Below are 11833 nucleotides of genomic sequence, written 5' to 3' on the forward strand. Positions count from 1 at the left end.
ATTTCTATTTGAGAAAATTCGAGTGAATTGGTTCGTCGGCGGCCGCCTGAAATACTTACGTATTTTTTGTTTTGTAGTGTTTAATTTAGTCTTTCACTGGTAAGTTTATTGTTTTACTTTATATATTGCAATTTGGATTTTTTAAAAACTGTAGTTGTTTTGTAAGTAGGGGGTCTTCACCGTTTTGACTTTATTGTCGGCGTTTCGCCGGTGTCATTTGTCTCGATTGACTCATAATTTTTGTACATAGATAAGCCGCCAGTTGCATTATTGATTTATTTCACACGTGTGTTTCTTACAAAAGTATTGCGCTAGTTATCGCCTGACCCGCCGTTGGAATTATAATCAGTGAATTGGTTATTGTTTCAGTTGATTTAAAATGTCAGGAGATAAGGATGTCGCTATTACCCCTGATGAAGGAGACGAAGAAATAGTCACCACTTACAAACCTCCTCCAGAGAAGTCCATCGAGGCCATCATCGCTGCAGACCAGGACGATGAATCTTTGAGGAAATATAAAGAAGCTCTCCTAGGGCAGGCCCAACAGGGTGAAGTTATAGTGGGTAAGTTTAACCCAAAAATATCTTATTATCTAAAACACTTTACGCAATTTTAAACATATCGCTCACTCCTTCAAGAACGTCATAAATCAAAAAATTGATTTTTCAGGAGAATGTTTTTAAAGTTTAAAAATATAATACAATGTATTAAAAATAAATATCAAGCCACTTATGAACTTTTTACTGTGCAACGATCTTTTTAGGTAAAACCTGGATATTTTTTCTCCATTTGAAAAATATTTAGCTCAATTAAAAAAAAAATAATTAAACAATACTTTTTCTTCAAAATGCAAAAACGGTTAATATTAAGTCAAAAATATGCCTCTTGCTGGGATATAGTACATTTTCTGGGCATTCCGAAAACATGGACAACTGAAAATAGACTATTTTTGATTTATGACGTTGAAAGGAGTGAGCGATGTGAGTGAGGAGTGAGTTTTCTAGTACCTTTTAAATTTTTTACCTATTAACCTTTAAAATTCTCATTCCATAAATTTGCTTCGTCTGAAAAATCCTTTTGTGACATATTTAAAATATTCTTACTTTTTTAATTTTTTACTCTCTACTGTAGCCAAATGCTCTAACCACTACACTCCAGAATGAGGACTCCACAAGCTATACATAAAGTGACCCAAGTTGGGACTCTGTTTAGTAAAATTACCATAGTGAAAGTATTCATATTGATTTTTTTAGGACCCATTGAATGTTTTATAGAAATACCTTATTTCTAGCCTAGCTTTACAGTTTATGAACAGTAAAACCCGGATTTTACGTCACTGGATTTAACATTTTCCCACCAATTGCGTGTAGTTATTTAAGTCCCGATATATTTTCGTACATTTATTACCTGCATTAACTTTTTTTCCCCGCCCAGTTTATGTAAAAAAATATCTTGTCATTCGATTTTTTACTTAATTTGTAATGCTTATTTTTTTTACATTATTCGCTATCATCGTTTACGTGTAATTTTTTTGTTTGTTTTATTCGGTAAGTCATTACAATTTTTATGAAAAAATGAAATTTAAAATGTTTTTTTTATACCCCCCCCCCAATTTATACGTTCCCTTCATTTAGGTATGCAAAAAATCTCATCTACATGATTTTTACAAAAAATAAATAAAATTCAATTAAATTACTCCGCATTTACATTTTCCCTCCATATAAGTTTTTTTTAAGTCCCTTAAATGTAAAATAGGGGTTTCACTGTAATAATTTAGCTCATTTGCCACAGCACTCTTCCCTCTTCTCTCAGTTTGTCTATCGTCTTTTCCAACTTGGTTAAACCATGCAAAATGCACACATCTTGATTTTTTCCATATGTATCTGGTTAAACCATTATCTGTTTTATCCCTAGTATTAATGTAATCTCTGTATCATGATAAAGATAGTGAAGGACATTGGTAAACCGAGCTAGGATACAACATACCGAACCTCTTCTAGTAGAACGGAACGACAGTCAACAGTCGGAACAACAGTCAACAGTCCGGCTTCTCCTGAGGGGTTTTATGTAGTTTCCTCCCAGCAATGAGCAAATGCTGAGAAGTTCCTGATTGGCTCACGCTAGATTATCCCTCCTGTTACCAACACAGATTTAATAAATATATTTTTTTATGTCAGAAGAAATAAAAATCCACTAAATGATCTATAAACCTTATACATAATAAGCAGGGTAAATATTAAATGCAAATCTCTGAAAAAAAAAAAATTTAACTTAGCTCGTGCGAAATACAACTTATTAACAGTTATTGACGACACCCATGGAAATCAACGCACATATTAGTCATTTGGCCATCGATTTGGACAGTGTACAGATATTTATTTCTTATTAATCTAAACTACTGTGTTATTCTGAGCTCATTGTTTATTTTATCTCTCGAAAAGCATACAACGAATTTCCTTGAATAAAAAATCAAGACCATTTTTTCTCTTTCCGTATTCTATTAATAGTCCGCAGTAAACATTGAACACAGTTCCTGAATAGTTATTTAAATCAACTTGCATCATTCGCTCCCAATAATTGTTCACATAAATAGAGGAACTAGTTGTGTATTGGTCTCTGGCTAATAGCAGTCTGACTCAAATGAATTTTCATGGAAACTTTCGAAACCGTTTTAACACTGCCAACATTTCCGAAAATTTATAATTTAAATGTGTATTACGATAACAATTTCACTACCATTAATGTTGATTTTAACAAATAACCTGAAATGTGTTTTATGATAACGATTTCACTACCATTAATGTTGATTTTAACAAATAACCTTGAATCAATATTCTTGGTTTCCTCAGGAGTGTGTTAGCAGATTGGGCTGGAACATACATGGCCTTGGGTTCAATTTCTGATTTTGTCAATTCAATAATTAACTGATTTTAGTAAGAAAATAAATAAGCAAATGTTGTGCCTTCTTGCAATATAACAATATTTATTAAGTTGAATTCTCATACTTTCTTTGTATTGCACTTATGTATTCTTAAATCATTTTATACACTGCTGGTCCAAACTATTGCATACTTAGATTCTATATGCATGTTAGATAACTTAAAAATCATTGTCTTGTTACCATCACCCTTTTCCATTACTGACAGCTATTGAATCTCTGTATATTCCTTTCCCGTTAGAGGAGAGATTGCAAACCTTTTTTATTAAGTCTTTATCTAAGAAAATCTAAGGTGTTTCACTCTACTCTACCGAGTTTTAAAAAAAAAATAGTTACTAAACAAATTGCCTTTAATTTACCACACAAGTTTGAAAATTAAATTATTATTAAAACTATATTGAAAGATCAAATATGGAAAGTGCGAATGCTGAGACCTCTTGTATTTTCATTGCTGCATTTAAATAGTATTAAATCAAAAAACGTTTTGGCAAATTTTTGTACCTTCCTCTCGTTTGATTGCATGAATTTCCTTTATTTGCAGATGCAACTGATGAAAGAAAAGTGATAGTGAAGAAACTAGCCCTGTGCGTCCAAGGTCGCGACGATGTCGAACTTGACCTCTCTGGTGACCTAACCGACCTCAAGAAACAGGTCATACAGCTCCCTCTTTTTACTAACTATCCAGTTCATCTTATTATCTTTTGTAGATTTTTTTCGTGTTGCTTAGGGAATAAGATCAAGACCAATTCCTGCAAAGATTTGAATTTTTATTTTAATTTCCTTTTTAATTTGGTTATTTTTTATGTACATTTTCATATTACAAACACAAAAATATAGTTTTTTTTTTTGTTACTCAAACGTTTTAGTGTTACTTACCCAGCAAAATATGACTTGAATTCTGGTTTATTTGCTTATTAGTTATTGCCATCGTAGTTAAGTTATTAATATCGGTCAAATTCAGGTCAAATAAATTTATATGTTTGTTTCATGTAGGAGATCAATCGGATGTCACTAGGATATTCACACTTCCAACTTAATTGATGTTTAGCTTTTATCACTGCTAAATTTGAATTCTTAGATCTTATGATTTTAGCATACCTTCTGACCGCTGTTCTCTTGTTTTATAGACAAACTCTAGAGTCATTGACCTGTTTGATGTATAAATTGTTTGCAAGAAGTCGTTGCTACAGTAAAAGCTTACCAATTCAAACAATAGTAGTTAAGGTTTTGCCATAATATTATAAAATTCAATGATTTTATCGTTTGAAAATTCTGATTGTTTATAAAATATTTAAGTTACTTTTAATTTATTGCTTTTGTTAACACAATTTCTTTTAAAATGTCGCCATGCATCTTTTTGTATTTGAAAAATGATTGAATTACTCAAATTTGCTAATTTAAAATATTTTATGTATTTTTATCCCCTCGATTTCAAATTAACTAGTTTTTCCTATATTTCAGATTCTTATTTATCTTTTATGTATTATTTATTTCCTTATTATTATTCCTTTATGTTATTTCTTTACTTTAAAAAATCCTAAATTATTATTCCTTTAAAAAAAAAATATTGTGCAAACATTTATGCCTTTTGGTAAAATCTTTATTGTTCGTTATTAAAATGAGTAGTGATCACGATGCCTGTTATTAGTTTGTCAAATTTTTTTTCATTCAACATTGTACAATATGTTTTCAGGTATTCACAATTAAGGAAGGAATCCAGTATAGAATACGTATCGATTTCATTGTCCAAAGAGAGATTGTCCACGGATTAAGATATGTTCAAAAGACCTACAGATTGGGAGTTCCAGGTAATTTAAAAACTTTATTTACTTGCGTAAGATTTTAAATATACTTTCCAAAAAACAATGCTTGCTTTGTTTTTTTTCTTTCAATACAGCGTTTTAAAGATAACTAAATGTCTTAGTGGAGCCGATGCGCATAGTTCAGTTACTTCTAATCTTAAACTCGAATCCCATCAGGAACAATTATATTTAGAAATACAAAATTACTCCATATTAATATATTACTCGTTCGGTTTAATTAGATCCCGTCAATTATTATACCACAATCAATCACCACCTGAAAGGCTATTAAATAAATATATTCTCTTGATATTGCAATGATGCTTGAATTACTTTTTCAAGGTCTTTGAAAGTGAAGTTTGCATAATTTTAGGCAGCAAATTTTGGATGCTATTTTTGTAGTTTAACTCATTTTATCACATCTTATCGATCAAAACAAAGTTATTATTAATTTAATAAAACATACATATTTTGTTTTTATTATTTTTTATAACAATTCCTTTATTCAATGTATCTTTTACCTATATTTTATCACACTCAACAAAACGTATAATTGATTAGTAAGATACGATGACTCTTAAGCGCCCTCCCCTAAATGATTTTATAATATTAATTATATTTGTATTGTAATCTAGGAAATAAGCATGCTTTGGTATTTTTCCATTATCGCTTCGGGTTATCTTATTCAATTACATACAAGTTATATATAATTTGTGCTAACCGCATTATAGTAAATTTTATATCTAGGCTTATTAAAACACTACATCCTGTCGTCGTTTCATAGGTGCTTATCTGTGTTTGTTGATATCTGTATTATTATTATTATTTAGTTTTGTTAATTTATGTGTACCTCATGACCTTGTACAATGTACGGCCTTCGTAATAGGACCACACACTCATTTTTAAATTAGGAGAAATCTTGAATTTTATATGAAGTGTACAAAAATAATTCGTTTAAATATCATTCAATTGAAAGTTTAATTATGTATATTTTTTTTAAATGTAACATTTTTTTATACAAGTAGTATCTAGATTTTTCAAGACTCTTAATATTTTTTTTCTTGATTGTACTCATTATTATTTTATTAAATTACCGGTCACACTTTATTACTTAACCTTTTCATAGCCGCAAATAAATTACGCCGCAGTGCTCAACAGGCCAAGTATTTTTTTGAAAAAAAAAAGTTGTCCAAAGATTTTTTTTTGTTGTTTTTATTGAATTATAATTTACTTACCAAATATTATATCCCGCATCGATTGTTAGAGTTTTATTCTTGAAGTTAAACCAGTTTCAAATTTTCAGGGTTGTCACACTAAGTCGCACACGCAAGTTTTTATTAAATTTAATATTAACACACAACTATTATTTATCAATGGAATATTTTAAAATAATAAGAAAAACACAAAAAAATTGAGCAAAATAAAAACCCCTGGCGTTCAAAACAATCGATTAAAATAATCAATATTTCAAGTGGTTTGAGTGGTAGCCCTAATGACATCTGTCAACTGTCAGCTGAAAGTGATACCGATAAATCACTTCAAAGTATTTAAAAACTTTATAAAATATTTTGTGACAACTTCAACTGATGGCAATGTATGTTCCGTTTTTGACAGATTGTCAATATGAGTTAAAACTGCGGAGTAATACGTCATCAAAAGTACTGACGAGATATCTCGTCTCTGGCCATACGGGCACTCCGCCATTTGCCGAGATATCTCGTCTCTGGCAACCATCGGGTTAATGCTTATTAATTCTATTTTATATGACAAAAGGCTTCTATATTTATACTTATTTTGAATATTTTTATTGTAATTAGTTGTGATTCACTTCAATTTATATAGCACGGTTGAAGTTCAACTCAGTAAAATATCACAATGCATTCTCAAGCTTCAAAGGACCAGTTACCAATAAATGGTCCTTAATTTTACATGGCTTTTAATAATACTTTGACCAACTTCATAGTGTAGTGGCTACCACGTCATGCTTTTGGTCTTGAGTTCAATTCCCAGGATGTTGAAAATAATTGAGCTTATTTTGCTCTCATATTAATTTAATATTATCTTGGACTGGTACCTAAAGCGCAGGACCGATCGTCTTGCTTTTGTATATGCAATTATTGTTTAAATTAACATAACATCAATGTGATGCAGTGCCCTATGCACCTTAAGTATGGGTGAGGGGTCAGAAGAAGAATTGTCACAAAAAATATTTTTTTGCTTGTCTCACTTTTGAAAATTCCATGTGAAAAAATTGATTACCAAAAAAAAAATTTTACGTGTTTACATTTAAAAAACAGTATTAGTATATAATGTACTCTAGATTTTTTTTCACCAAATTTTTTATTAATTTAAACATTGAGTGGGATGTAAGTCGTCTCTACTTAGTGTTACATTTAGGCTTTTAGTTTACATAATATGTAATACTTATTACTCCTGTTTTACAAAATTTATTATTTCATTTTTACACTGCTTCTTGGAATTGTAATCATAAAGGAGCTGGTATGTAATTTTGGCATTTATTTAATTTTAAACGGGTAGGAGTAAAAGTTTGAGAATCGTTATTTGATATTGAATTGGTCTTGTCGCAACGAATGTGAGATGTGTCCCGCATATAAATGAACGTTTTAAAATTCATCTAATGTCTGGTTGATTCATAATTGTGAGACAGGTATTGCGATAACTCCTAAGTCATTCAAGAGACCACTTTTGGTCCACTGACGATATCAACCTACATATGTATACATATGATTAGTAGGTCATTTTGTATATATATTTTGTAATGTTGAAAATATCAATAATTTTTCTAATTTTAGTATAAAAATCTGCTTTCTATTAAATTTTTTGATATATTTATAATAATTTAATGTATTAAATATATATTTATTACCTTTTTATACAACTATAAATGACTAATTTAATTTAACGTTATTATTATCTTTGTAGAATGTAGATACCCTTTTGATAGATTAAAATTTGTATGTTTAAAAATCCATATATGTTATCCGAGCATAGAGTTATTAGTAATGCCATACGAGTTGACATAACAAACAGATGTTTTATGTTTACGTTTTGTTTTTTGTGAAAACTATAATCTTAAATTCTAAAACTCAGAAATTATTATAAATATAAAATTAATTTCCTATACTTATAATGTGACACTTGTTTCAATGCATTCCGCATCATTTTCAAATACAAAAATGATAATTAGTATAAAATATGTGCAAAATATGTAAAAATACATAATACGGTGTCATAATAGATTTGAACAAATAGTGATATTTACTACGTAAAAATTAAATTAAAAATGGATTAATTTTACCACAAAGTAACTGCCGAATCACTTAAACAAAAGCTTTTATTGTTGTTTACATTTCGCATTTCTTAAGCGAATGACAATTAACCTGTTTTATTTTTCAAATTTTTTTTTTTTGTGGTGGAAAGCACTAGACCAGTGGTTCTTAAACTGGGTTCGATCGAATCCCAGGGGTTCGGTGAGTCAGTCTCCCGGATTCAGCGGAGGTCAAAACATACACCCGACTTATTATACAATGTTATGAAAAATTATACAATGTACGATATATTCATTTATCCAATAGATCTAGTATATTATTTGAAATGAATATATAAAATATTATGAAAAATGATACGACGTACGTTGTATTCATTAATCCAATAGACTTAGTATATTATTTTAAAGGAATATATCAATCTATTAATCATGTTTTCCAATTAAGGGTTCGGTGAACGCGTATATCAAAGTGGTGGGGTTCGGTACCTCCAACACAGTTAAGAACCACTGTGCTAGACAGTCCGGTAGAGAACTACAATTAGATGGCAGGTAGAAGAATAATCAGTTAGGGAATAGACCCTGCTCCCGATTTATCACAAGGCCAAATTATAATTGTTCTTTTTATCTTCCAGTGGACAAGATGGCTCACATGGTGGGATCTTACCCTCCCAAAATGGATATCCAGTCCTACACAACTCCACCTGAAGACGCACCGAGCGGCATGCTGGCCCGAGGATCCTACACCGTTCAGAGTCTCTTCACGGACGACGACAAGAACATTCATCTCCAGTGGGAGTGGTCCTTTGAAATCAAGAAGGACTGGTAAGGGCTGCATTTCTGGCAACTTCCAATTTGTTAAGATAAATATTTTTTTAAATTAAACATCAATCAGCTCGTATTGAGTTCCGGTTCGGTTCGGTTTGTATACAATTTGATAATTGTGTAAATATCTGATGTACGTCTTATCTGTATATTATATTACTTTTTATCACCTTTCTGCACAAATCTACGAAAAAAGTAAAAGATAATATTTGTTTATTCAATTTACTTTTAATAAAATTTTTATTGAATTTTAAGTAGTTACCATTTTTATCTATATGATAAAATTTGAAAACATGGACCGAAATAATAGTAGTCATAGGCTCGGTACACATTTTAACAATTTTTTATCCTATATTGTTCATTCCTAACCACTGCAGGATATTAAAAAGACACCTCAGCGAATATCCGAGCTCAAATTTCTTGAATACGAAATAGCTTTATTATTTGAGTATCTTGCTTCGTGCTGATGTTGCTCATTTTTTCTAGTTTTTACCACTTAAGTTAATGTTTGCGAAGACTTTAGTTTTAAAGATCATTCATTAAGTGAGTGTGCTCACTGTGCATTATTTTCCCTTTCATATTTTAGATTTAATATTTTTAAGCTTCTTTCTTTTGTAAACTAACATAGGTGAACAATATAACATAGCTTCAGTCTTTTTCCTCAAATAAAGTTAGCAACCGATAGTGAAATTTCTATTAGGTAATTAAATTTATAATATAGATTTATTAATTCATTATTATGTTGGTATTGACATGTAGGAAAATTTATATAGGGTAAAGACCCCGGTTATTGTCATGTTAAGCAGATTAGTTCAGCCAATGTTAATTTACAGCGAAACCATTCATCATCAATTTAATTGATTTTTTGTTGTGAAGATAAATTTTCAGTTCTTATTTTGAAGGGTTTTTATAGCTTACTAAGATAAATAAATTAAATTGAAAAAAAATACTATATATATATATGCCAATTATTGTCACCATCGGCATTTTGGAATAAACAATTGACATACATATTAAAATTCAAACATTTTTATTTGTCTAGATGCTAGATATGTTTTCGACATTTTTAATTATATAAAGCTTCAACTAGCAGAAGCATTTGCACAAAATCTTTGTTGCTTATATTGCTGATTTAAAAAAAATATTCATTATTAAATAGGGTGTATTTTCATGACACAAAAATGGAGACTCAAAATTTTTATGTGTAATATCAGATAATATTCATGTATGAAATTGTTATTGTCAATAACTGGGCTGGTGTCAACAATACCCCTGCTTACCCTATTTACCGCAAAGAAAAAAAAAATCATTTGCTTTGGTATTTGTTCGTTGTGTTGATTTCATATTGAGATAGTCAATATATTAATCAAATTCTAACGAATAGTACAAATTTGTCATTCTTACAAATGCATTTGGTAAATTAAAAATGTGAATTGATGTTTGTAACGTGCTGAAATATAATTCTTGATATATTTTATTGAGACCTGTGCTTTTTACGATAGTGTATGTGGCTGAAATGCATTTTATTGTGCAATGTTTGCATATTTCCTGCTAACTTGTGAAACTCGCCTTAATATGTATAATGTGTACTTGATGAAATATGAGCAATGAAATAAAAGTATTATTCCGAGTTGCGTGTAACCCTCTGTAGGATTCCATCGATTCATTTTAATGCTGTTTTGACAATTAAAGTAGTTTTAGTCATGTGGTAAAACCAGTAGTCAGTCAATGGCCATTAAGAAAAAAATGTAACTTCCTTATAAAGATATGGTACAAGCTCGTTACTGGAATGTAATTTGAATTTGGCCGTAATTCCAAAATCCCAGACTCTTCGAAAATGATGCGGAATGCATTCTGTATGTCCACCTCTGTAGTGTAATGGTCAGCACGCTCGGCTACCGTATTGGAGGTCCCGGGTTCGATTCCCAGGGGGTCAAATAAATATAAGTTATTTTTTCACTCTACCCTGGATTGGTACCCTTAAGGGGAGGGTTGATCACCTAACGTGTTAACGATCAAGATAACTCTGCTTTTATATGATGCAGTGCTCTATGCACCGTTGGGTGTGGATAAGGGTTAGAAGTAGAAGAAGACTCTCCGACATTACGTCTGAATAAAAAAAATTGTATTGCCAACGGAAATACACAAATTACTTTCAAAACATTACCGCATACAAGGTTTTTCATCAGCTTATGAAGAATTAAAAATATTTTTGAATTTTTGGGTGTTTTGTAATTAACGAGCTTCTACTGTATTTCAATCATATAAGTGCCGGGTTACACTACAATACCTTCAATGTGCGAAATTTTATAAACAAGTTTTATGAAAAATATACCCTAGTCTAAGTGGAATCTAGTTTTTCGATGTATTTACTACGCCCTAAGTATGGAATAACATTCTTTAGGGAAAACTGTATTTTTCTACCTTAAATATTCAGTATTAGACACCCGGTAACATTTAAAAAAAAATATTTAATTCATATCCATTGAATTTTGTAATAACTTAGTATTTAGATACGCTAGTGTTTCAAATTTACATTTTATTCATTTCCAAAATATAGTTTTACTTCACAATGCTAAAACCAAAGTGAAACATATCTTTTTGTGTAAATTATAAAAAAAAGTTTATAAAGACATTAGATTCACATGGTTTTATTCTTTGGATCATACTTTTCTATAATTAATTGATGGTTTTATTTGTTGTATATAACTTTAACCAATACTAACCTGAATTAAGATTAAAGTTCCCTTCAAGTCTGAGATATTCTGTACTTAAAATAGTAATTATGGCAAGATAATATATTTGTTTATATTGAATCCCGGTGCCTGAACATTATTTATCAGCTAAATAAATAATATACCTATTTATATTTTAAGCTATGTCAAGAAATACCTATTAAAGATTGGCTCTCGCCTGATTACCCGACTATAACAATTATTCTATATTTCTAAGAAACCTCCGCTGTTGTGCATTAAGAATGTT

General features: G+C 30.2%; 1 protein-coding gene across 1 annotated transcript; it reads left to right on the forward strand.

Moving 5' to 3' along the window:
* RhoGDI (rho GDP-dissociation inhibitor) lies at positions 1–10157 on the forward strand. The gene is made up of 5 exons (XM_088273620.1): positions 1–99; positions 370–563; positions 3480–3589; positions 4632–4746; positions 8662–10157. Exons 2-5 carry the CDS (start codon positions 380–382, stop codon positions 8853–8855), a joined length of 603 nt encoding a protein of 200 aa, XP_088129746.1. The 5' UTR covers positions 1–99; positions 370–379; the 3' UTR covers positions 8856–10157.
* Positions 10158–11833: the final 1676 nt, after the last annotated feature.

The sequence above is a fragment of the Brachycentrus maculatus genome, unplaced genomic scaffold (assembly GCF_059751285.1).
Source record: "Brachycentrus maculatus isolate JH-2025_06_01 unplaced genomic scaffold, ASM5975128v1 h1tg000589l, whole genome shotgun sequence".
Lineage (NCBI taxonomy): Eukaryota > Metazoa > Arthropoda > Insecta > Trichoptera > Brachycentridae > Brachycentrus > Brachycentrus maculatus.